Source organism: Balaenoptera ricei, chromosome 15, assembly GCF_028023285.1.
Source record: "Balaenoptera ricei isolate mBalRic1 chromosome 15, mBalRic1.hap2, whole genome shotgun sequence".
NCBI lineage: Eukaryota > Metazoa > Chordata > Mammalia > Artiodactyla > Balaenopteridae > Balaenoptera > Balaenoptera ricei.
In genome coordinates, this window is record NC_082653.1 from 47,483,707 (window position 1) to 47,510,973 (window position 27,267).

The 27,267-nt window shown below is 45.1% G+C and overlaps 1 protein-coding gene across 3 annotated transcripts in view; it reads left to right on the top strand.

Moving 5' to 3' along the window:
- The window catches only part of RALGAPA2 (Ral GTPase activating protein catalytic subunit alpha 2), a 281,669-nt gene that overhangs the window by 156,529 nt on the left and 97,873 nt on the right, over nucleotides 1-27,267 (top strand). For all 3 annotated transcript variants that reach the window (XM_059898891.1, XM_059898892.1, XM_059898893.1), the window contains exons 27-35: nucleotides 4,181-4,289; nucleotides 8,297-8,407; nucleotides 9,695-9,763; nucleotides 10,164-10,301; nucleotides 10,782-10,965; nucleotides 15,480-16,251; nucleotides 17,090-17,161; nucleotides 21,774-21,897; nucleotides 23,834-23,989. In XM_059898891.1, the coding sequence (XP_059754874.1) occupies nucleotides 4,181-4,289; nucleotides 8,297-8,407; nucleotides 9,695-9,763; nucleotides 10,164-10,301; nucleotides 10,782-10,965; nucleotides 15,480-16,251; nucleotides 17,090-17,161; nucleotides 21,774-21,897; nucleotides 23,834-23,989 (1,735 nt within the window). The remainder of the gene's footprint in view (nucleotides 1-4,180; nucleotides 4,290-8,296; nucleotides 8,408-9,694; nucleotides 9,764-10,163; nucleotides 10,302-10,781; nucleotides 10,966-15,479; nucleotides 16,252-17,089; nucleotides 17,162-21,773; nucleotides 21,898-23,833; nucleotides 23,990-27,267) is intronic.

A 27,267-nucleotide genomic window follows, 5' to 3' on the forward strand; every position in this document is an offset into this window, starting at 1 on the left:
TGTGTATTTATTTAATAGACCTTGATAGTAAAACTATCAAGGTATTTTCTTTATAAGAAGGTTCACCACGGACTCATTTTCTTCAATGATTTTAAGAAAAAGGTTTTTTTTGACAGTTTAGATAAAATAAAATTTTCTAAAAACTTGTCCATTCCAAGTTTTGAAATATTGTGGCATCCACGGTGTTTCCATTATCCCTTTGCTATCTTTTATCTCTTTCACTTCGATAGCTATAAGCACTTTTTAATCTCTGACACTTTTTGTGTGTTCTCTGATTTTTCTCACTAGTCTTACCAAATATCTGTCAGTTTTATTGGTCTTTTCAAAGAAGAGACTTTTGTCTTTGTTCAACCTCTCTATTCTATATTTGTTTTTAATTTCCTACTCTCTGCTCTTTTTTTAATGTTCATTCTACTTTCTTTACATTCTATAATTCTTTTTCTCACTTTTGAAGTTGTATACTTAGTATATTAATTCTCAGCCTTTCTTTTATACAAATATAAAGTTAAGTCCATATGTTTATTTCTAGGTGCTACTTTGTCTGAGTTCTTTAAGTTTTGATATGTAATATTTTTGCATTGCAAAGTTTTTCCAATTTCCATTATGATTCCTTCATTGAGTCATGATTTATTGAGCAATATATTTCTTAATTTCCAAAAATATGGTTATTTCTATTTATCTTTATGCTGCTGATGTCTTAGTTAATTGCATTGTGGATCAAAAATGTTGTTGATCTTTGGAATTGTTGAGATTTGCTTTATGGTCCAATATGTAGTCAGTTTTTGCAAATGTCCCATATATGCTTGAAAGAATGTATATACTGTTCTTCAGTTGTTGGGTGTAGTGTTCTAGATGTGTCCATTAGATTAATTTTTTTAATCATGTGTTTCAAATATTACATATTCTTTCTATTTTTTTCATCATCTAGATCATTTACTGAGAAAGATATGTTAAAAATCTCCCTATTTTATGGTGCATTTATATATATTTCTCTTTGTATTTCTGTCAATTTTTGTTTTATATATTTTGAAGCTATGTTGTTAGCTGCACAGAAGTGTAAAATTATCCTATCTCTGTAGTTAATCAAATCTTTTATATTTATGTAGTGATCTCTTTATCTTTAAGGGTGATTTTTTTTATCTTAAAGACCAGTTGTCTGATATTGATTCAGCTATATATTAAAATAATATTTTCTTTTAAATTTAACCTTTCTATATTCTTCTCTTTTAAATGTCTTTGCAAAAACTGTACATACTTGATTTTATGTGTTTATCCTGTCTGATCTTTAGCTTTTAACTGAAGCTTTAGTTCATTTACATTTACTGTAGTTACTGATATATTTGGATGTAATTCTTTCATCTTATTTTTATACTTTGCTATTTGTCTTTTTCAATATTTCTTTCATTTTCTCCTGTTTTTTTACCTTCTTTTTTTTTTCACTCACCTTTTCTTCCTTCCTTCCTTCCTTTTTTTTGGAGTGATTGTGTTTTTTTCACATTCCATTTATTACCTCGATTGTTTTAGAAGTCATAGACTTTCAGTTCTTTTAGAGGCTGCCTTAGAAATTTTAATATGCATACTTATCTTACTAGTTCTTAGTCTGTCTTTATCCTCCTCCTGAACGGTGCCAGTTCCTTAGAACGTAATCTTCTGATTTTGCTCCTCTGTCACTGTAGCTGTTCCTCTCCTGTCTGCCTTCTCTACCTACCTCTGGGGGTTAGAGTGACTTGGGGTTTAGGGCTGGTTGTCTTCCCTCTCCATGACATTCCTAGGTGCTCTTATTCATTTCACCAGACTTTAACACCATCTGCTTGCTGATGATACTGAATTTATTTTCCTGGCCCCTTCTGTCAACCCCTTAAATATTCAGGCTTATATATTAAACTGCCTACTTGATATCTCAACTTGGGTGTCTTAACACATGTAAACTTAACACAACCATAACTGAAGCCTTGAGTCTGCTGTCTGCCCCAGAGCCTAACTGTCCTCAGACATCGTCTCACTACTTGTCACCATCATCTGCCCAGACTGTCAATTCAGAAACTTGAGGAAATCCTTGATTTCTCCTTTACCTGCACCTGCTACATTCAGACCTTCAACAAGTCTTGGCAGTACCTTTCTTCCCTCTTTTCCTTTAGTGTAGAAAGCCAAATTCCTGTAGAGTTAAAAGTGGAATAGAAATATGTATAATATGGTCAGTCTTTCTTAGTTGTGTGTAAAAGGAGTTAGGCAATGAAATTAAGGTCATATGAGTGTAGATAAGCAGACTGAAATATGATCAAGATTTCAAAGAAATGGAGGAGAATTGAGAGAGAATATAGTTATAATTGTGAGTGATGGTAATTCAGAAAAATTAAGAAAAAACAAGAAGTTTTTGTTATATAAATTGGAGTGGTATGAGATGACATAGTAGCAAACAGTATTAAGAGAGTGTATTGGAATACAGACTGAGAGTAAGGTAATAATGCCATTAGCTTAAAAAAGAGTCTTGATAGATAAAACTCATTCACAATCACAAAGGACATCCTGGGGATATAGAGAACATGAGGAGTCACTGGGAGTGTAAGAATAGGAAGATGCTAAATGGGGATGTTAAATGATGAATTTCAAAGAAAGAAAATAGCAGCAAGAGCTGTTACAAGCGAGTGTGGCTTAAAACTCAAGGCAGGTGAGAGTAGCTTAGGTTATAAAACCATTTCACAGGTCACAGTATTCTCCATAGTGCAAGACTAATAGTTACAGAGAAATGCAGGTGTTCCTAGAAACGAGAGCTCTTTGCTCTTAACAAATTACACTTAAATAGGTTAATGGGTCGTAAAAAAAAAAGAATACACACACATATATATACACACATGCACTCAAAGGAAGAGCAGCTCTTAAAATGGTAACAGTATGATTTGGGGCATAATTCCAAGTGGTATAGTTTTCACGAGTCAAACAATCAGTCTGAGTTCGGCTGAGGGAAGATAAAGAGGCTTTGGGAAAGAATATAGAGTTCATAGGAATAACTATGGACTAAGATGCAAAGGGCAATTTCTAGGAATTGGGCAAGAGAAGAGAGGCATGTAGACAATTCTAGACAGTCAGGAAGGTGTGGAGCTCCGTCTAATGCCGGCGCCGGAGAAACAAGAAAGGCCCGGCACACACCTTGTAACCGAGGTAAAAGCACAGCCGTTACCGAGGGAGTTTTGGTAGAAGGTGACATGGTCGCCAAAGGGGTTTTAATTAACTGGTTCTGAAGCACTTAGTCCATTCTGATCGAAAGAGGTGAGAATCCAGTGAAGTATGGTGGTTTTAAAACCTCAAAATAGCTTGATTTTAATTGCTGAATTATACTGATGGCAAAGGGACGTTCAGTGTGTGTCCGGTTTGACTGGCCCTGGATGTGACCTCCTGCTACAGAGAACAGCATATTACATATTACAGCAAGCATCTGGTTCCAAGTAGTGGTTTGAAGCCCCTTTTTGTTCAGAAAGTGAGCAGATTGGGGGGCAGGCATTTAAATTTCATATACATGCATTCAGGAAACATTCAGAAGAATGTGACTTTTTGATCATTGCAAAAGATAGGAAGTAGAGTGTATCAGTTCCAAAGAGAATTACCATCCAATCTTGATTTATAATTGAGAAAGGTAATTTTTAAAGGAGTATGCAACTTAAAGAATATTTTGTCTTAACACATTATTTAAAAGAAGTAACAGTGAAACTTATTTTGAAAGTTGTACTCAGGTATTCTTTACGATAAAATATAGGGTTTGTCCTCTGTTTTTGGTAAGTGTTGTGTATTTTATTGTAAGGAAAACTATTACAAACTCAATTTCCAACAATCTTGTTAGATTCATGTTTTTGATTCTTCCTCAAAAATATCCTGAAGCAATAAATTGTAATAAAAAAATTAGTTTCAGCAAAAATAAGTGATACATGTGCTGTGACAATTAACAGAAAATATACCATTTATTTCATTAACTATTTAATTACTAACCATTATGAATATTTCTATTTGTCCTGAAAACTGGTCTTTTGAGGGTACCTTATCTTTTTTCTCAAGAAGACATTTTGTTAATGTATCTGTAACTTTTGTACTTCGTAAACAAGGCTTAAAATATTTTGTCATTTGAAAATACCAAGAAAATGCATCTCTTCGTGAGAGTTTTCCTCCTTGTCTCCTTCTTTTTCAAAAGGTGCGTTGCCATTTGCTCCCTTGGGGTCTGGATCTGTGAAGAGCTTGCACAGGGCACGAACCATCCTCAGCTGAGAGAGGCCGTCAACGTGATAGGCGTCACTTTGAAGGTATTGCCAGTTCGTCATGTGTATTTGACATTAAGCTTGTTTCCCAGGTAGTCAACCCGTTTTAGTTTGACTTAGCCCCATTTCTATTTCCCCCTACATTACAGAGAAGTTTTGATTCAGAAATCTTTTCTCTCAGAGCCACGTTGAACGTTCTGTGAGGGGTCCTGGCAAAGCCACCGATGGCTGCTTACCCCTGGCGGCTGCAGCCTGGCTTTCCGTAGCCTGAGTTTCGTGGACCAGCCCAGTGGCCCAGTGGGTTCCTCTGGTCGCTGGGCAGCCCCTGGGGCAAGCAGGACGCCTGTCACCTGTGGGTTGGAGTGACAAGAAAGTGGGGTTTCATGCCCTGGCCTCCTCGGCAGGACCAAGAGAGACCGGACAGCTCCTGGGTAACAGCCTGAGTGCTTCACGTCAGTGGGGCCTTGGGCACTTTGAGGATGTCTTTCTTCCTTTGCTTTGTTAGTAAGAGGAGCTGCCATGTGCTGCCTGCTCACCTCATGCTGGGCCAGATTCTTCTTAGTATTTCTGTAAATTTTCAAAAAGTTCTTTAATTTTTCTATAATTATGAGGAGAAACATTAAGGCAGCAGAAGAGAATGTACCTGCCGTGTCGAGCCCTTGCCCTGTCAGGGGCGTCCCAGCGCAGTGCGCGGACTGAGCCATGGAATCCCGCCACCCCTGTGGACGCTGCTGCTTCCCCCATTCTAGAAATGAAAGAGAAGGCGACTAAGGGGAAGCCCAAGGAACTTGCTCCAGCTTGAATTGCTGAGAAATCAGAGGGCCAGGATCAGCCAGATTGGCCTCCCTTTAAACATCATAAATAACAGAGGAGAACTCCTGGACAGAAGTCCTGGTCCCTGGGGCAGCTCCCCCACCTTTCAGTGCCTGTGTCGCTGTGCTGGTTGGAAGGGGGAGCACATCAGTATAAGAGAACCGAGGGCCAGAGAGGAAAGAGCAGCCTCGAGGAACCGAGGGCCAGAGAGGAAAGAGCAGCCGCGAGGAGCACGGGAGACAGTGAGCAGCCACTCTGGGCAGAGGGCCTTAGGGGGCTTGGGGCTCTACCAGGGGGAGGAAGGCGCAGGGGAGAGGAGGAGGAGGAGGAGGAGGAAGGGGAAGAGAAGGGGGGGAAGGGGGGAGGGGGAGGGGAGGAAGGAGGGGAGAAAGAGCGAGGGGAGGAGAAGGAACGGGGGTGGGGGGAGGAGGAGGGGGGGAAGAGGGGGAGGGGGAGGGGAGGGGGAGAAGGAGGGAGAGGGGAGGAAGGGGAGGAGGAGGAGGGAAGAGGAGGGGGAGGAGGAGGCCCGGCCCTACCTGCCCTGTCGGCAGCAGGGGGCACGAGTTCTGCCTGTGGGCTTTGCATGGCTCCGTCTCCGGGCTCTGCTCTGCTGGAACTGTGCCCTCCAGGAGCACTTGGCGAGGTTGACGTAGGTGTCCCCTCGGCCATGGGAAGGGCATGGGCAGCAAAGCTAGGGAAGCGCCCGCCAGGGGGTGTCGATAAAAACCAGCCTCTGGCCACGACAGCGATGGGAACAAAGTGCTGTGCAGCCACTGGGGAAGTCCACTCGGCTACTCGTTTGTTGCGGGTGGGACCTTGTGTGGGCAGCAGGGTGGGGCTCTGCTAAGCCAGAGCCAGACTTACAGACTCCGGCGTCCTCATGGGCGAGTGGCAGCATCGGCTCGGGCTCGGGCCCTGCGTTCCTGCCCTCAGCCCCACTGTCCGCCTTCCCTTGCCCATCTTAGGAGCCATGGTCGACTCTCCCTTCCTCACCACCATGGTCCTGGTCACCAGGTCCTGAACAGCCTTCGATCACTCCCGCCTGCTGCCCGAGGCCACCCCTCCCACAGCTGGCTCCCTCGGCCCCCACCCCACCCCACCCCCACCCCGACCCCCATGGCCCGAGCCTGGACCTGCAGATCTGCCCTCTGTGCTGCTGCCAGAGAGGGACGTCCGTGAGTGGGCCCCTGCCTGCTGCACCAAGCTGCCAGTTCCTTCAGAGCAGGGACTGTGTCACCCTGTACATCTTGTCCTCTGTGCTGCTAATTCAGTGCCGGCACATTGTTGGTACCCCGTGGGCATGTGCTGGTGAGCAAGTGGGTGATACGTTTCATCTCCACGTCCCGCAGCCCTCCACGTGTCAGGCATACCACCGCCCTCACAGCCCTTCATAGCGACTCTTCTTGACTCTTCTTGCCTTGGTGCCTGCACCCTGGGCCCTGGGCCCACTGCCTGGAAGGAAACTGGCCCCTGCCCTACCCTGCGTTCTTCCCGGCTCAGCGCAGCTCTCCCCCTCCCTTCCCCCCTGCCCCAGCCCCAGTGGCTTCTCTCTGCCATCTGCCCCCACCTCTCATGCCTCACCCCTCTCTGCCCTCTTGTCTGCCATGTCCCTCATTTCACCATTGTCACCTTGTCTGTCTCCGGCCATGATGCAAGAGCCATGCCAACCTTATGTTTCTACCATGTGACCCGACCAGCGGGACGCAGCAGAAACGCCCCCAGTGCCCACTTTTACTCTTCCTCTCCCTCCACATTCTGACGTCCCCTCAGACCTCCTTGGGGCTGTGCTCGGCATTAGGAATACGACAGAGAATAAGATGTAAGAAGATAAACACACAAAAGAACAAGCAAACAAACACAGAGGATCAGCTCTGATAGCCCTTAATGCTGTCCAGAAATTACAGCAGGGGAGGAGGATGGAATGGAAGAGCTGGAGGGGGTGGGCTCCACGCCTTTGGACAGGCTTGGTGGCCTCATGGGGGAGATGACATCTTGAGCCGTGATCTGAAAAATGTGGCAGCACCTGCCGAGTGCAGACCTGGGGAATGAGTGTCCCGAGCAGAGCAAGGAGCAGGTGCAAAGGCCTGGGGGCAGAAATAAGAGTGTTTGAGGAATGGACAGAGGCCATGAGGGTCAGGGGGCGGGAGATCTGGGTGGCCGGAGGAGGCTGTGCAGAGCCCCTTGGGGCAGATCCTCTCACCCCACGTTTCCTTGTGCCTGTCAAGAGGGGAGCAGTCAGTAACTGTTCTGTAGAAGTAAAACTGACCATCTTTCCTTTCTCATACTGTGATTTGTCACTGAGGTGCTAAATGTTGACTTCTCTCTGTTGCTTTTGTGGCCCTCTGGTCAGTTGGCATCTGCTTCCTGCAACCTGGAGCTCCTGGGGTGGAAATAGCTGAGACGCAAGTCCAGAGGTCTCCCTAGACAGGGACACAGATTTGGTGACAAAACGTTCTGCCCTAGATGATGGAGTGTGGATGGCAGTGTGGCCCAGGGTCTGGCCAGGGAGGGAGGACCGGGAGTCCTCATCCCTCCCACACACCCCCAGCCCACAGTCCCTGTGAGAACTGCCCCGTTGCTGTGCCATCTCCCAAGAAACAGGGGCACCTAGAGGATCCTGAACCCACGCCAGACGCAGAAAACAGACTCAATAATTGAATATCCCATAACTTTGAATTATGTTCTCCTAGCTCCACATTTTTTATATTTCTTAGAATGTTATATGTGCAGGTTAAGTTTAGTTTCATCAGATAGAAAGGCTTTCGATCAATCCTTGTTTCTCCAAGTGTAAAATGAAGATAACGTCTGCCTTATGGAGCTGTTAATGAAGAGTTATCAAGGCGAAAATGAGTACAATTCTTGTAAAAGGTTCAGTACACAGGGGATACTCAATAATGTACTACATTTCAGTTTCCTCCAGTCGGCAAAACTATCATTTGTGTGATCTGAATGAGGCATTTGAATTTATGGTTTTAATTTCCAAATGATTAAATGACAACTACTTGTTTCTATAGAATGTTATGTAAATTAGTACAGCTAGTCTAGACAGAAGGCAGTTACAGGATGGTGACCACGTGCAAACTGTCTGGTGATAAGATACATTTTTCATATGTTTAATGCAGAACAGGGACATGGATCCCCAAATGGAGCTGGAAAGAAATCGTTGTTGTGTTCTTCTTTAGGAATACTGCACACGTGAAGTGAGGTTATTTCGTTTGGGGTTTTGTTTCCTTTTCTAGTTTCCTAACAAAATCGTGGCCCAGGTAGCTTGTGATGTGCTTCAGTTGCTGGCTTCCTACTGGGAAAAGCTTCAGATGTTTGAAACCTCTCTGCCTCGGAAAATTGCAGAAGTAAGTCTTTTTCCCATAATGCTCAAACATCAGCGTTTCCCTTTTATTACATTGGATATTTAATTAATTCTAGATACTCAAATAATGGTTGGAGAACCAACCATTAAACTGCCGTGTGAGTCACCCATTTTCGGAGTAAATTGCGCTGGTTCTTCTCAGCTGCGATTTCAGGCACCACGTAAGAAGCCATCAGTGTTCCAGCGCAGCCTTACACTTGGGGAGTTTGAAAGGCAAACACGACCACAACAAAGAGACCTTTTGTCGATTGGGCTTCATTCATCCAGAGTAATTTGGATGGTGCCAACAAGGAGTCGGCAGCTGGTTGTGATGCCCTGTGTGTGTGGGCGGGGGTGGGGTATGGGGGCCTCTCCCAGACCGAAGGCCCGGACCGAGCTTTGTGCCATAGCGTGATCACCCGGCTGTAATGAGATTACGACTGTAATACCCTCCGTGGGGTCACTGGTGGAGGACGGGGGCAAGAGGAACAGGAAGAACCTTCTCCACGAAAACACCCTGGACGTCAGTGGCATGTGAGGGTGCCGGCTTGCACAGGGCCAGGTACCCTCGCCCTGTAGGTGTGGTTGGTGAGGCTCGGCTGTTCCTGCCAGGTTTTGTAGCTGCCCTTCTTTAAACATGCCCTGTTCTGTACACACCCAGTGCAGAGGAAGGGATATGATTTATTTTCTCTCGGCCCTAGACAAATTTCACCCATGAGGTCGCTTTGTTCTCTCAGAGATACAGCAGAAATCACAAGCGATTTTCAACCTCAAGGGACCTAGAGTGAAACAGAACTTTGGACGATAGGCATATAAGCTGCTGCAAAATGTAAAGTTGGGTTTTAGGGCAACCGTATAATTTATCACCTAAACAGGAATACCTTTGAGAATGAAAGTGGTGCTGTTAGCCTGCAGCCACAGGTGTGGGGAGACCTGGGGTAATTTATAAGAAAAGTAAATGGGAGCATCTTCATAATTACTTTTGCAAGTATTTGTTGCTTTCCTTGTGAGAAGTGTGGAGACGGATAATGGAGATTGTGACTGCAGAGAGAAATAACTCCTTCCTCTGGGCCCCCGATTCCACTGCCAGCAGAGTGGAAACAGGCGTGGCCATCGCCTTCTGGTTTTCAGGTCACACAAATCTCTGAGGTGACTCTTCGCTTGGTGTCACCTTCCTCTGGGAGTTGGCACCAGGCTGGCTTTAGTGGCAAGGCCATCCTGGGCCCCCTTTCACACGGCTTCCAGAACCGTTACTGGGGTATGTTTGATTGGGAATTTGTCTTCTCTGCAGATCCTCGTGGCCACAATTGCTTTTCTTTTACCAAGTGCAGAGTACTCCTCAGTGGAGACAGATAAGAAGGTAAGTGGCACATCAGCTAAGTCCTCCCTAGAGTTTGTTCTTCTTTTTTTTAGAGAATGGCACTTTTTTTTTTTTTAGAATTTTATTTATTTTTTTATACAGCAGGTTCTCACTAGTTATCCATTTTATACATATTAGTGTATATATGTCAATCCCAATCTCTAGAGTTTGTTTTTTAAAAATGTAATAAGACAGATGGCAAATACTATCACGTGCAGGGCTATCCTTTATAACATCCCCTGTCAGGACTGGCCCTAACAGCCTCTCTGCAAAACTCCTCTTTCATTCCTGTGTCCCTGGGTAATGGCTGCGATGCCGGGGAGGTTCTGCTGTTTGCTGTTGCTTGCGGCGGAGTCCGCGAGGCTGCAGCCTGAGGCTCTGGGTCTGCTTCGTCTTCCAGTTCCTCGTGTCCCTGCTGCTCTGCCTCCTGGACTGGTGCATGGCGCTGCCGGCGGGCGCGCTCCTCCACCCCGTGTCCACGGCGGCCCTGGACGAGCAGCCCGCGGCCCGGGCCCCCTTGCTGGATTACATCTACAGGGTGAGTCTCCCCCAGACCCGGGGCACGGAGCGTGGACTGCAGCATCAGAGAGTCACCAAAACAGGTTTTAGGCATTCACGTACTTACCTGTGCCCTGTTGACAAGGATTTATGGGGGTTCAACATTTTAAAAGAAATGAATGACTTAAGGAGTGACAGCAGAACAGTTACGATTATAGAGAAGCAGTGATTACCCAGTTCACGACGTGCGCATTTTCTCCGACTGTTATCGTCAAACAACTGCAGTTTGGTCAGAATCCCCCAGTGTTCATGGGACGTGGTCTGTATCTGCTTCATTATGAAAAGAACTGTTTCTGTTGTAGGAATATCCACAGCCTTAGTTGGACAAGATCTGTTTATCAAAGGAAGAAAAAGTATAATGGTCCCAGTTATCTCCTAAGTGCTGTTGCAGTTTGACAGGTCGTCAGGGGGCAGGAGGTTGGGGGCATCCCTGGTACACAATCTCTTCCATGCTTCACAGGTTCTGCACTGCTGTGTTTGCGGCTCAAGCACGTACACCCAGCAGAGCCGCTACACCCTGACCCTGGCTGACCTGTCATCCGCGGATTACGACCCCTTCCTCCCACTGGCAAACGTGAAGAATTCTGAGCCGGTCCAATTTCATTCATCAGCAGAACTGGGCAACCTGCTTACTGTCGAAGAGGGTAAGATTCTTCAGAATAGTCATTCCAGTTGGCAGGAAAAGGAAAGATGGTAGCCATTTGTTAATACTCGCTGTGTTACTTTTTAAGAATCCGGTGGTTGAAATCCAGGTTTCTAGAGTGCTCTGTGACAGCAAGTCCTTCCTTCCTCGTTTCCTCTCTTTTTCTTTTCTCCTCCCGTTTCTTTTCCCATCTTAGTTGAATTTTGTATTATCGAGGACCCACGGGACCCACAAACGCACAAACACAGTCCATTTTCTGTCCCCAAGGAGCTTTTCATCTCATGGTGGCAGGGGTAGGGGGGCGACAGGATTCAGGCAGAAGGACTCGTGTGTGGCCCGGTAGCACCATAGGGGCTTCCCACGGAGAAGGACCTAAGCCAGACTTGGAAGGACGGGCTGACTTTGCGAGGAGCTGGTAGAGCGTCGGGACCAGGCGGGCATCACAAAGGGATGGTGTGAGGCCACTCTGCTCCCAGCGGAGGCCCCATCGTAGACATGCGGGTGTGTCAGGACCTCGGGGCTGTGCTTACCCCGCTAACCACCTTCTCCCCAAATGACAAGAGCCCATCTCTAGGCCTTGGAATATGAGTCAGCATGTGGGTGTGTCATCTGTATGTGTGATATATGCCATCTATATGCATAGACTCACATACACACACACACTAAAACTAGTGAACTCTGAAGACGGATGAATTCTTTCGGTGACAAATGTGATACTGTACTATTGTTACTCAGGATGTTACCATTCGGGTGAAGGATATCTGGGCTCTCTCTGTATTGTTTCTTACAAGTGCGTGTGAATCTTCAATTGTCTCAGAAATTAAAAGTTAAAAAAAAAATGTGGGTATAGAGTGTTAGATCATCCATGAAAATGTTATGGACTTTGCAAGTTAAAAACCTAGGCCTAAGAACAGAACCTTGCGGGTAAAACTTCCTTAAAGAAAAAGGAGCGAGGGCATGTCACCAGGAAAACAAAGTCAGGGAAATGGACAAAGAACCAAGAGGTGTCATTTCTAGGAGGTCAAGGGAAGAAAGCAGACAAGGAGCTGAAGGTCAGCAGGGTCACAGGCTTCCAGAAGCTCCGGGAGGGTGAGACCAGAACAGCAGCTGTTTTATTTCCCAACCAAGTGTTTGGTGGTGGGTTTTGCTGAATACTTTGCACAGAGTGGTTGGTCTGCAGCCAGACAGCATGAGCAGGTGACCTGGGGTGTGACTGTTCGGAGCCCCAAGACAGTCCCCCGTGGGGCCTCCTGGGAAGGGAGGAAGGACACAGCAGCATTAGCCAGTGAGGGTTCAGGTCCAGGGCTGTGCTTGCAAGATAGCAGAGTCCGGAGTGTGCTTCTGGCTGGGAGCGGGGGACAGGAGTGGGGCGCCAGTCGGGAGCGAGGCCTCATTTTAGCTCCTTTTATAGATGAGCAGACCAAGGCAAAGGGATTTTCCCAAGGGTGTACAGGTCAGAAGTAACAGAGATGGAATATGGATTTAAGGTTTATCCACAGGGTCCTGGAACAGCGAATTCTTCACTCGGGGTTTTGCGTAGTGGAGACGGAAGACTGATCGGGGCTGTGTTGCCGGCTGGCAGCACGAGGTGCCTCGTCACATTGTGTCGCCCTTTTGCCCTCCATTTGCTTCGTCATTTGTGGGTCTCCTTCTGGCGTCCCTTGTTCTTTCCAGTTGCAATCTTTTCTTGACATTTTTTTCCCACAGTTGTAAATTCAAAACATTTTTGTTTTCAGTAAAATGACCTTTGATCTATTTCTTTTTGCTGTTTCCTACCTTGTAGTCCAAATATAGGTTCACTGCTGATTATGACTCTTCACAGAAAAATGGCAGAAGATTAATAGGGTAATGAAAAAGGATAAACCTAAAAATGCACATTTAAATTTTTGTACCACTTTCTTTCAATGTCCAACACTCTTTGACTTGACCATTCATTCTCCAGAAAACCTCAGGACCTTATGCAAACTTGTCCTAACACAGCTCTGTGTTACTCAAAATGAGGTTTAAACTTCTATGGCAAAGGAGTTTTAAAATTCTCTAACATTTTTACTAAGTAACAAAACAAAGAAGCTTAAAAACATACTAGCACCCACAGACTCTCTTGCCAAATAAGTACATCCTTGTTAAGAATGAAGAGGAAAAATAAAGATAGGTATTTTAGATTAAACAAAACGTGCTCATATTTGAGGGGGTTTTTTTCATTCAGTGTCATTAATTCATCATTTATAACCACACTGTTTCTACTCAGATAATGTTTCTGATAAGCAATGTTATATTTTTATCTATTATTTTCAGATGATTCTTTCATAGACCATTTCCCACATTTGATGTAATTACTACTTTCAAATAGATTTACAAGCGGGAGAGACCCAACCACCTACAGCTGAGGCGGCTGCTGGCCCAGCTTGGGGAGGAACCATCAATGGCATGACACTTGCTCACTTTTCCCATCATTAATACCTAAGTGCTTAAAAAGAAGGGAAGGGAGGAGCTTTAAAAAAATGAAAGTTAAGGGACAACCTAACACTAATGCTTTTATATTTCATCTCTAAATTTAGAAAAATAAAATAAATATTCGGAATATATTTTTGCATACTTTTTGGAAGTCACGAGCTTGTTTTTTCATAGATGGAGTCTAGACTTCCTCTTTATTTTTCAGGGCAGCCCCGGGCAGTTGACGCAGCTGAAGTCTGCCAGGGAAGAACAGTTCTTATTTCACAAATACTCCCTTTCCTTACTTTTCAGTACCAAAGATATTTGGGGTTTTTATTGGGTGTGTCATGGTTTATGACTTGATTAATGTGACTCCAGGTTAATTCCCCATTTTAGAATTCAAGCACCTTCATTAAAATACAAATTTGTATTTACCGCAAATTGAAAACACAACCTGTGTAAGTAAAAGTAGAGGAAAGTTGCTTTTCCACTTGTTGTTTTCTGCCATGGCCTTTATCCCGTTGGACCTTTCTTGTTAGTTTCGTAGCCTGTGCTACCGTGTCATCACCATGCGGTGTCTTACATTATGGACTCCTGAGCCCCCAGCTGGCTGCACCTTTGTTGTTGGAGCATTAACATTTCTGATGGAGCGTGTATTCATATGGGATGATAAGCATGAATAAAAAGCATCTGTAACTTTTGAAAAAGTTAATATGGACACAAAAGCAAAGGCATTCATAACTGTGATTTCGAGGGAATGAGTTGAGGTGTTTAAATTTCTCAGCTGTATGGAAATCATGCACACTTCAGAGGGTCGGGAAGAAGCATTTCATTTCAGAGACAGATGTAGATGACCTCCTCTGCTTCTAAAAAGTTAGGATTTTTAAATGAAGTTTTATTTTGCATTGTTGAATACATGTGATTTCCTGTTCCTCAAAAAGAAAAAATTAAGAAGAAATCCAAGAAAAGTGAGGACAGTATGGTTCTCACTCATCACACAGAATTTCCTAGATTCTAGGACTTGATTGTTTCTAGGATTTTTACATCATAAAATTGATGTTGTATAAATAAGTCAATTAGATTTCTGCTGTCTGAGAGGGAGGATGGTTAGCATGAGAAAGCATATTTATAGTTATTGGTGTTTTAATTAATATTTGATTTTTCATGCTGTGAATTTAGAAATCAAGTATTTCCTAAACCTTTAAGCCCAAATTAGAAATCTTAGTTTATTTAAATATCTAGTGATTGTTTTTATTAAAAGGTTTTATTTTGACCTCTTCTTAGATTAATGCACAGTTCCCTTGTAAATTTGGTGGATTAAGATTTCCCTAACTGCTCTCAGGCTTAAGTAATCGTTTCAGTCCCAACTTATGGATTTCATCTGCTTCTCCCTCATATCGCAAACATTTCACACAGCCCCCTTTCACATGCTATTGTCAAAGTCCTTCTATACATCTGAAGTCTTAAAAATTTTATAAATTAGTTGCTCCTGGGCATTTAATCATCAACTACAAATTCAGTGAAAGCCTTCTAAGTAATTCCATGAATTATTAATATATCAGATTCTGTTAAATATTTAAAATGACCTCACAGCAAAACATAAATAGCCACAATAATCCTAAAGCAAATTGCTTCAAATATATTTCAGCAGTCCCAGGCTTAATTCATCCCTTATGAATGTCTCCCGTCACCCACTGAGGGGAGCGAGGCCACCTCCCCAGCCCCCAGCCCTCCGTGCTGCCGTCCTGTCCAATGGCAGATGTCCCCCTCCTGGAGCTCCTAGAACTGTCACCCCTTCAGGACCGAGATCTGTCTCTGGTTTATATCTGTATCTACACGTTTTTAAATGTCCCTTTCCGAATGAGGTCTTCACGTAAGTTGGTTCTTTCAGCCATCTATCTAACTTGTGCTTTTAAATTCAAGTAGAATGAATGTCAAAAAAAGAACACGGGTGGAAAAAATCCCCAGACTAAAAAAAAAAAAAAAAATCCACTGTGCTAGGGATGGATTGCAATCTGGTGGTGGTCCGTTTTCACTTTCTTTCTCCGCTGTCTCTTGGTGTCCCCATCCTGCTGTCGGCAGAGAGGAGGCGGAGGAGCATGGAGCTGATCCCGCTGACTGCGCGCATGGTGATGGCGCACCTGGTGAACCACCTGGGGCACTTCCCCCTGCGCGGGGGCCCCGCCGTGCTGCACAGCTTGGTCAGCGAGCACCACGACAACACACACGCCGACGCTGCCGAGCTCTCCCCCGACGTGTTCAGGAGCCCGAACCTGCAGCTGTTTGTGTTCAATGATAGCACCCTCATCTCCTACCTGCAGACACCCGCGGCGGGTCCTCCCGGCGGGTCGCCAGCGGGCGCCCCCTCGGATGTGAGAGTGATCGTGCGGGACATCTCGGGAAAGTACTCCTGGGACGGGAAGGTGCTCTATGGACCTCTGGAAGGCTGCTTAGCCCCACAGGGCAGAAGTCCCTCGTTCCTGATCTCGGGCTGGCATCACCAATCGCCTGGACCTCAGGGGGATCGTTCTCAGACTGAGCAGGGGGAGGATGTCCTCAACAAATTACTTGAAAACATTGGCCACACGAGTCCCGAATGCCTTTTACCGTCACAGCTCCATCTCAACGAGCCTTCCCCACCCCCGTGTGGAATGAACCGTGCCCAAGAGAAGGAAATCACCGAGATCCTCCTGCGCCAGAGCACACAGGAAGATGAGTATGTCCAGAGGTGCGACTTGGACGCGGCCATGAAGGTTGCCAGCCAGGAGCCGCCATCACCGGTGGAGCCCCGGGGAGCCTTTTACTTCTGCAGGTTGCTGCTCGATGACTTGGGAATGAATTCTTGGGACAGAAGGTAACGATCCACTCTAGACCTTCAACTGTCCTATTATTTTTGTGTGACAGTTCTTATCCGTTTCGGGTTTGGGAAGCAGAACAGAAGTGGAGATTTTTCTCTATTTCAGCATTTATTGCTTATTTTCTGCTGCTAAATTAAAGCTAGAAGTGAAATTAATTGGACTGTGCTGATGCACAGATTGAATTCCAAACAACTGTTGTGTATTTTAAAGGGTATCGAGCATTTATTCTGTGTGTGTGTTTTAATTAATGCTCTGTCCATTGTTGCTTCTGCCTTCATTGAAGATGCCAAGGGACTACAGAGATGAATAAGCCACAGTCTCTCCTTAGCTCTGGTGAGGGAAGAAGTCTTAATATTGAGTTGGCCAAAAAGTTTGTTTGGGTTTTTCTGTACCGTAGTACCCGATACAACTCTGATGAAAGACAGTGTGACTCTGGACCTCTAGAAGAACCGCCAGGCCATCCAGAAGTAGGGGGCAGTGGAGCAGAGTCTGCGGAAGGGGTGGGTTTGAGCTGCAGAGATGGGGAAGAGTCTCATGGCAGAGCTGACAGTGGAAACAGAGATACAGGCACGCACACAAGTCACGCACTCATGGACCACAGCCACCCGGTGTCCCTGAACAGTAACCGGATGCAGTGGAATCGTGATGCCTTCGAATATCTTAAGAATGAAGTTCATTCTATAGGCTTCGGCCACAAATCTTTGGTGAATGATGTGGTTGTGGGTGGGTAGACGGATGGATGGATGAATAGGTAGGTTTGTTCGTTGACTGATTGCAAAGGGCAAAATTGATCTGTGATCACACGACTTTTCTTCCATTCCTTTTCCTTTATAGGAAGAATTTCCATCTGTTGAAGAAAAATTCAAAATTATTGAGAGAGCTAAAAAATCTGGACTCCCGACAATGGTATGTGAAAGTATATCAAACCACCTTATTCCTGTGTGTCTTTGTGTCGGGGGGGGGGGGATGCTGGATATGGCTGCAGAAGTGATACCCCTGCAGAGACCTGGCAGCTGGTGACATTTGCACAGGCCATACCTTTGGTAGTTTTACTCTGAGCAGTAAACTTACATGTTTGCTACACAAGGAAGAGGTCCCCTAACCTCTGCCTTGATTGAGAACCTTTCAGCCAGCGGACACTGGTTCTCATTTCATCTCTGTAGCCCCTCTTGTCCCGCCAAGGAGCAGAGGCCGGCCCAGGTCCCACAGCCGCCCATGTTCACGGGCCTCATGGTTTGGAGCCTCTGAGTCTGACTCCGTGGGCCGGCGTGCAGTGGTCTCTGCTCTGGGGGGTAGGCAAGGTTAAGACTCTGGTGCTGTAATCAGGCGCTCTCTAGCCCTAAACCTCGTTCTCCAAAGCAGGTCGGATCTCAGATCTACCTCTTTTCTGTACAATCTTAGAAGCAGTTCTAAAGATGAGCTCTGACCGGTGTTTGATCTGGGGAAATGTGTGCTTCCGAAAACATCTCAGTCCGGAGCTGTTGTTGTACCGGGTACATAACGGGTGCTTGGAAGAAATGAATACACTGCTGCCTTAATCTTGAGTTTTTAAAAACTCATTTTAAAAAAAAGTAGCTTTCTGTTTCTCTTGTATTCCCTTTAGGAGCATCATTAGGCATCTCATTAGAGAAGAAAACCTGAAGCCGTTATTCCTCACAATGTCCTTCCCCACATTCAGTTTCCTAATAGTTGTTGTACTGCTTTTTCTCCAGAGGAAGAGACCGAGTTCTCTGTGGAACTTTGGGGGGGGTGGATTTTTGCTGAAGGGCTCAGGGATTCACTGCCCCTTCCCTCTTGTCCTCCAGTAGGAAACAAGCGGTCACTTGGGTTCCAAACTCAGCTTTTCAAACGTATGCTGAATTATTTCATGCTCCTTCATATTAAGTGAAGACATTGGTATCTTGTGATTGTGGCCAATTTGTTGAGTGTTAATGCACTTTAGTTGCATGAGGTACAATCGAAGTAGCTCCCTGGCGGGGCTGTTGCAGTATAATACGGCTTTGGAGAGCTGATTGGCAAGTCCTCTCCCCCCCAATTAACCTTCACCTAAAACCCCAACTCCTGGATTTAGTGTCTTCTCAACATCTGAAAAGGTATCCACTTACTTTATGGTAAAGGGTGTTCTCAAGGTTCTTTTTAGAAAAAAAAAAAAAAAAACCAGAAATAAATTGAGGGCTCTTTAGCTCTGAGATCCCGTGTACCAGTCAGTTAGCAGGTAAGAACGTAACCTCGGCCCTCAACTTCCAGTCAGGATGTTTCTATTTATTTCTGGCATCAATTTATTTCCCTGCTGTCAAGACAGAGTTTCTGCTTAGCATGTTCTTAGGAAAAGGAGAGACCACCTCACAGCTACGATTTGTATACTGTGAAGTTAGCAAAGCTGTAAATAGTGTGATGAATGTACATACAAATTAAAGGAGGCTCCCCTTTTCAATATTAACACCTCTCGCCACCGCACGGTAAAGTGAAAGTTACAGTCGTGTTTCTTTGTTTGGCTTTTTAATGTGACAGCACAAGGAATCTGAGCGATTCTGGTCTATTCCTAATAAGAAAGAAAACTGCGTTCTAATGAGGAAGAGGAAACGGTTGCTTTTCTGTACGTGTGCTCCCGAATTACCTGCTCCTTCGAGCCCTGGTCCTGCAGCTCGTGGATATGCAGTGCTGTAGATGTTGCTAATTGTCATTTCAAAAGCCTGGCTCTAATAAGGCCAGACACAGCGTCTGCATCCTCCCAGGCTCTCTGCGGTGCTAACATTTTGGAGGCTGTGAAATTTGATGAGTGTTTACAGCGAAAGGTCACCTTTGCTCACACCTCCATCAGTCACACAGTCACCGGGCCGAGCTCTCTCTGTTCCACATTGAGTTGATGAGGACCTGTAAGCAGCTACAACGTAAAAAGCTTGGACTTTAAGGAGAACAAACAAAATCATTTCAGATAAACCTGAGATTGTTTTATGTATGTAAAGTGTATAGAATAGAGAAAAATTAAATGCTGAGGACTTTTAAATATATAGACAGAGCTGCGGAAAGGAACTGAGTGACTATCCTTTTCTCTCCATTTGTTGAAAGAGACTGTCTTTTAGTTCGTAGGTTATGACCTCTCTTACCATCCAAGCCCCCAAATGATTACAGCTCTTAGAATAAGCTAGTCAGAGTCGAGACTGCTGGCCAGCCCTGCCTGCAGTCTGGAAGGAAATGATGTCACAGTTTCGGGCTCCATGTGCCTGAGGACAAGCTTTCCGACAGGCTGAGAGCACAAGGTCTCTGCTAGAGCACCACCCGCTAGCATCCATCACCCCCCACATCTGTTCCCCTGAGAGCAGCACCCCACCAGCGTGTCTGTCAGGGCCTTCAGGACACCCACCTTCCCCACTGGCAGCAGGAAAATACACTTCAAAAGCCTTAAAAGTGGGCAATGACCGAGGCTCCACGTCCATGAATTTATTTTAAGGACATACCAAAGATAATGTGAAAACGTCTTTCAAATGGAAGCAACCTAAATGTCCAATAGCAAGGACTGAGGATGTGGAATATTAATATAATGGAGTGTTACACAACCATTATTAGTAACTTTGTTAGACAAGCACACCGTATAGAAATGTTCACACTCCAACACGGTTTAAATGGTGACTTTTCGGTTATGTATATTTTACACAATTAAAAAAAGTGTTCACAGATATCTTAAGTGAAAAAATCAGTGGCAGAACACAAGATAGTAGCATCTCATTTTGTATGCAAAAATGCATCCTGAAGTAGTAACAGTTGTGATTTCAACATAGAAGCAAAGAACATTAGTGGGTTTTTTTAATTCTTCTTTTTCCTTTCTATATTTTCTAATTTTTCCTCTAAGTATGGTAATTTCATGTAAACTATGGGGGGACACGAATAAGCTATCTAGACAAATAAAAGGAGTGTACTCTCCTCCTAGATTTATTTTTATGACTTTCCAGCTGAGTTTCAATTCATTCTGCTAATTAAGTAGAAAAATAATATTCCTGCAGAAGGAGATATTGGAGAATATGTTAAAATACAGAGCCCAGATTCCACCACTATTGATGTCTAAATCGGATTATAATGTTGAGGTATTGAACGATAAGGCAACAGAAACAGTTCTATGTTGTTTAAGTGCTCGGTAGTTTTTCCTATGAGATTTTTTTCAAAGTGTATGGTAGAAATCAGGAGAAGAGTGGAACTGCTCTGGAAATGATAATCTAAAATTTTAGAACGTAGAGACTGGAGTCAAGGTCTTGGGTGATGGAGCTGAGGAATGGTTCTTGATTAAAGCTCTGGTCCAATAAGAGCGGTGTCTTTGCCTCTGAACTGTCTCCAGATCACTTGGTGTAGGTCTAGTGACTTTGACACTTTACTCCAGGGTATAGTTTATAGAAATGGTTATTGACATGTTCAAATATATCATCGTATCTCTGGTCAATTCAACAGAGTTTTAACTGAGCAACTTCTATGCACCAAGGACCATGCTAGATGCACAAAAGGTTAAGAAGCAGGGCTGCTTTCCTCAAAGTGGTGTCACATTTACCTGATTTAACAGCAAAGTGCCCCATATCCATTATGGAGGAAGTGGACGAACAGTTTATACGTCCAAAGAAGTTTCCTTGGACAGCTGTCCACCCCGCGGGTGCCGCCCCTCACAAAGAAAGTACCTAAGTGTGTTCTCCTTTGAAGAAGTAGTTTCCATTTCTCACAAAGTCTCGGCCAATTTTACAGTTCCAATCAGGGAGCTCCCCGGTTTCCTTATCTCAAAGTATGGGAAGTGGCTTCCCTGGTGATGCAGTGGTTGAGAATCTGCCTGCTAATGCAGGGGACACGGGTTCGAGCCCTGGTCTAGGAAGATCCCACATGCCGTGGAGTGACTAAGCCTGTGGGCCACAACTACTGAGCCTGCGCGTCTGGAGCCTGTGCTCCGCAACAAGAGAGGCCGCGATAGTGAGAGGCCCGCGCACCGCGATGAAGAGTGGCCCCCGCTTGCCACAACTAGAGAAAGCCCTCGCACAGAAACGAAGACCCAACACAACCATAAATAAATAAACAAATAAATTAAAAAAAAAAAATGGGAAGTGAAATATGTGTGGTCACAAGGATTTGTTCACAACTGATATCTATCTGAAATGCTTTCAAAGGTATTTTTTTACCAAAGTTGGAGAGAATTTGTTAAGCCATGTGCTCTTACATGCTGTTTGTACATCATACCTCTGAGAGAGTGGTCTCAGGAGCCCAGACTTCCCTGTCTTAGCTCCCGGTGTCCTGCTTGCTACGAGTGCTTTTCTGTCACTTTCTGTGCCTCCTTTCCACCGTGTCCACGAAGAGGTGATGATAAGACCTGTCTCATTAGGGCGTCTGCAAGGGTAGATGAGACGTGTGTTGAGCCTTCTTGGAACAGTGCCTGACCCCTTGTAAGTTCTCAGCAAGTGTAAGCTGTATAGTAGAAGCATAGGTGGCAGCAGTAAAACAAAATTTTGTATGTAAGTATTCTAACTCCTTTAAATCTAAAAATTTACAGCCGTGAAACGCACAAAATCGCAGTGTTTTACGTTGCTGATGGCCAAGAAGACAAGTGCTCGATCCTTTCCAATGAAAGAGGAAGCCGAGCGTACGAAGACTTTGTTGCCGGACTGGGATGGGAGGTAATTCATTTCATTCAGGAGGCGTTTATCGATCAGCGCTATTTAAGGATGTATGTAAACTAGTCATTGATGGTCTAAATTTTTACGTATGTTTTTACATTCAAATATAGCATGGGTAGAGTTCTGGAGTTGAAGAATATATCGAATTTGACATCTTCTATCAGTTATTTTTGTACTTTATACACAAACTTGTTTCCCCTTAACTTCTTAATATGATTTCATTTGCTTTTCATCAGAACTGAATAGTCAGATCAGCTCTCCCAGCCATAGACAGTGTGTAGTAAGAGAGGACAGTGGGCAGGGAAGCAATGGCTTTGGTCCCTACATGGAGGTTGGAAAAGAAATCAATGACTTATAGGTGAAAAATGAAGAGTTTGATGAAGTAAAAAGTTGACTTGACGGTAGCCATGGTGGTTTAGCTCTCAACCTGTTTCCCTAAGGTAGATCCCAGGATGGTTGATACTTTAAAATTTTGTTTTTTCTTTACTAAATCATACTCTGACCAAAAGACATCTCTACATTTATACACATGCACACATACACACACATATATCTGTCTCCAGAACATATTCCCAGAATCTAAAAGAATTCAGAGTAGTTAAAATGGAAATCAGCATATCTAAAATAATTTTCTTACTTTTTATTACTTTTGTTTTGGTTTCTTGGTTATCTGTGCTGTGGGAAACTCTCTGGGTGCCTAAGCGAGACTTAACCTCTGAGAGCTGAGTGTTAGCGAAGGGACCGATGTGGAGGTGGGGACAGGGTAAGGGTACATCAAGGTCAAGACCATATACTTTCTGAAATGTCAAGTCGGTTTTAGTCTAAAAGAGTTACTGAACTTTCAGTAAACTGTTCTCCTTACCAATAAGATGACTTCTTACTTGTCATAGAATGTACTTCTTATTTAACCAACATTTTTTTAAATTAGTTAATTATTTATTTTTATTTTCGGCTGCCTTGGGTCTTCGTTGCTGCGCGCGGGCTTTCTCTAGTTGCAGCGAGCGGGGGCTACTCTGTTGTGGTGTGTGGGCTTCTCACTGCAGTGGCTTCTCTTGTTGCGGAGCATGGACTCTAGGTGCGCGGGCTTCAGTAGTTGTGGCACACGGGCTTAGTTGCTCCGCAGCATGTGGGATCTTCCCAGACCAAGACTCGAACCCATGTCCCCTGCATTGACAGGTGGATTCTTAACCACTGCACCACCAGGGAAGTCCTAACCAACATTTTTAAACCATACATTTCTTAACTAGAGTTTTAAGAAAAGATTATAACATTAATTCAGTGTATGTATTGATTGTCTTTAGCACAGAAGAAATTCTTCTATTTCTTTTTCTTTTTCCAATTGTGTTACCACAGGTGCTTTACTGAAAGAATAATAGTTTATGAAAAGTTAAAAAAAAAAAAAAAGGAAAGAAAATACCAAAATGGAATCTAAGCACTAAGTGAACATTCACACATAACTTGAAAAAGAATTATAACTCAGAGACTTTTGGCAGTGGTATAAATTGGAACAACCCTTTTGAAAGGCAGTTTAAGAATGGCTGTTAAGTTTGGAAACTTTTGTACCCCTTGACCTGAAACACTGCTTTGAATGCTCCTTCTGGTTTGAGAAAACAGAAAATCCCACAAATCCAGCAATAGGGGAGCTCCGTGTGTGTCTATACATATATACATATTTATGTATAGGAGGGGATAAAGTTGGAGAAATATGCACCAAACTTTTGATAGTGGTTTTCTTAAGTTGGTAGGATTTTGCAGCCCTTTCATTGTTAATGTTTCTTTAATATTTAATGTCATCTAACTTTGTATTACACTTGCTTATAATCAGAAAACTATAAAAATGAACATACTTAGATTTTTTAAAAACTCTGCATTCCTGCTAAGTGAATAAGAATGGCTCCCGTTTAACCTCCACTCCTTTCCCTCGTGACTGTGTCAGGTGGACCTCTCAACCCACTGCGGGTTCATGGGCGGACTTCAACGCAACGGCAGCACGGGCCAGACTGCCCCCTACTACGCTACCTCGACCGTGGAAGTGATTTTCCATGTTTCAACTCGGATGCCATCAGACTCAGATGATTCGCTCACCAAAAAGGTAAAGGGCCTCCTTGGGGACCATGCTTGGCGGCCCTGGTTTGTAGGTGAGGCACCCCTGGGACAGAGTGAAGGCCATGGCCTGACGTACACGGAGACCGGTTTCCTCTGGATGCGACCTTGGGGTCGCTCTCCTCAAGCTACACTTGTCATGAGTCTGAAATAACCCAGCTTGGCACAAACTAGATAAAGAAATGCATGAAAAGCAATCAGTCATTTAAGTCTTAAATCCTGAGATTAAGATTTAGGAAGAGGAAGGGTCTTAAATGTTGTTAACTTTGGATCTTCTCTCACATGACTATTAACTGAGAGAAAATGATGCTGTCAGCCTCTCGGGTTGGCCAAGGTCATCTGACGTAAGGACCCTGTACTGATGGGGTCAGAGAAAGCAGGCGCCCCCCAACCAGGGCTGCCGGGGGGCAGCTTAGCAAATGACTGTCAAAATGGCAAGCGCAGGTGCGCTGCTACCTGGCTGCCCTCCTCTCGGGCCCCCACCTCTTGTTCTCCAGAGTTCAAAGGAAACCTCCTCCACCTCTGAGAAAGCTCTGCAGGGTCCCCCCTATGCTTTCTAACCTGCAGGATGTCCACCTCAGGTGACTTGCAGGAAGTGAGGGACATCCTAAGAGAAGAGGATTTTTACTCTGGGGAGGAAGCCTAGGAATCCGACCCACGTCTCTGTTTGCAGATGAGAACATCTGGGCCTCGCCTCCTGGTGAGGGGCAGAGCCCGGAATCCCTGCCTCACACCCACTCTCTTCCTGCAAGGATGCTGGGAACCAAGGGCAGTAACTGGTGGGTGGAAAGCAGGCCATTCCGATGCCTGATGGGCGGTGGCAGTGGGGCGGGGGGTGGGGGGGTCCTAGCGTGGTGGCTGCAGCCAGGGTTCAAGTATGTCTCCAGGTACTTCACCAGCCTGTGCCTCAGTTTTCCCATCTATTAAGTGAGATTAAAAACACAGCCCACGTCCCAGGGTTGCTGGGCAGTAGGTGAACGATGCCTGTGAAATGGTTGAGCGTGGGGCTGGTAGCATCCCTGACCGGCAGCCCCCGTTGTTGCTGACCGGTCTGATGGACTCTTTCCTCCTGGCCCGCTAGGCAGGTGATTGATACTGGCCAGAGGGCCTCACTGCACCTGCCTCATTTCTCTCCTCCGCGGTTTTGCTCTTTCATCACTGCAGCCACGGACGTCTGGACCACGTACACGGTGGGCAGCAGTGCTAGTGGGACCTGAGAAGTTGGGTCACAGCATGAGCAGATCCCTGTCACAGCGACCAAGGGTATCGGGCAGGCAGAGCACCACGGGCTTTCACTCGGTGGCCACGTGCTGGCTCCCGAGGGCCTGGGGAGCTGCCTCCACGTCTTAGGTTTTGGTGGCGGCGGTGTTCTTAGTGAAGGGGACCCTGCCCGCAGGGATGCGACCTCAGATTACCAAGACCCTAGGCAAGACTCACACCTCCTTTTTATTGGCCGTACCTTGTAAATCACTGCTGCTCTGCAAATGTGTCACCATATTCTACGATTTTCATATGACTGAAAACTATTTTGTTAAAAGACAGCTTTATATTTTAAACATTTTTAAAAATTATTTCCTAAGTAGGATTGTCTTTTTTTTTTTTTTTTTTGTGAGAAAAGACAGTGTTTTCTTGATAAAACACCATGTTATGAATACTTTTTCGGGGCTTGGCCGGGTTGTAAGTTCCCTACTGTAATAATCAAAATGCAGCTGATACCTTTTGCAGCTCCAAGATTTAGCATCATTACTGACAAACTCTCTCTGTCAGGATGTCTCACATCTCAACTAAAAATCAGTCACAGGAAAAGCAGCCCCACAGTTCCTTGACTTATTGTGACTAAATTGTCCCTAACAGCTTAAAAATGAGCTGCAAAATTCTAAAGTGATGCATGCTCTCCCCTGCCCCCATCATGGGGGCACTTTTTCATCCCTGCAATCTGGTTGCAACCCCATACTGAACTCTTGATCCTTCACTGCAGAAATTTGTTAGCTCCAGCTAGATTAGATTTTTCACAGCTAATCTAACTGCTGTAGGGGTTTGCAGAGTGGGGACAGAGCTGTGCTATTGGATTTGTCCAATTCATTTGACTCCAGGACTATAATTGCACTTATGTCTTACAAGGCTTTTATAGCCTCAGGCTGCCCAGCCACATAAAAAACAAATTGGCAGTGATACAGTGCGAGTGGATGGGATGAAAGGCCCACATTATCAGACTGCAGGCAGCACTGTTCTGGCAGGAAGTTTCTTGGTTAATTTACAAATAAAACTTAGATTTTAGGATGGGCACACTGTCAGCTGAACAATGGGGATGTCAGGCCTGCCTGTTACTTAGTTAAAAGTAGCAGCCGGGCCCACTGAGGAGCAGGAATTCTTCAATCACACAGACGACTCCTTCTGGAGCCAGCTGGCGCCGTAATGCAATTAGTCGGGAAAGGAGGTCAGCCCATTAGGTGTGTCCCAGGGCCAGTGTCACAGTGCGCGCCGCCTGGCAGCAGCGGGCAGAAAGGCCCGGGCAGAGGGACTGCAAAACTCTGTCAGGATGAGAAGTGGCAGCACACGAGCTGATTTCTTAAGGCTTAAGCCCTGAGCACTTGTTCCGAGCCTCTTGTGCATTTGAAGTAGTAGCTGGCGTGAAGGACGGCTCCGTCCAGATGACACACGACTCTGGTCAACGTGACTTGTGTGCATGGGTTTCTCACTTGAGGGCCTGTCGTCAGAATTCTCCAAAACTCACAAAACAACGTCTCCGTAATGAAACCCCCTTTAAATCGAGCGACACTTGGAAGCTTCCAGAGTATTTCCGTATGTTGTGACGGGGTTGACAATTTGGCCGGGTTGATCTTACTTGTTTCACCTGCCTGTGTTCTTGTCGTGGGCAGAAGAGGGTGTGTCCTTGCTCTTTGCTCCGGATATATCAACGACCGGTCCCGTGGCCTCAGCTCTTAGTTCTGTGCGTTGGCTAATTAAACTGACATGTGCGGAGGTCTGAGGCACGTGACCCTGAAAGCAGCTTTCAGATGATGAATCTCGTGTTATCACCACCTGCAGAATCGCCACGCTGGGAGGGTGGGCCCGTTCCTGTGATAACGTCCTCTGTTGCCCCAGTCCTGAGGATATAGTTGCAGACAGAATTAGGAGAGACTTCACTGGGTTATGTAATCGAGTTACCTAATTTAGAAAAGGGAGGTAACTGCAAAATTTCAGTAGTCACCGTATTACCTCAGAGCTAATGGCTTGCGACTTACACGTGTGGCCGGGGAGCTGTCC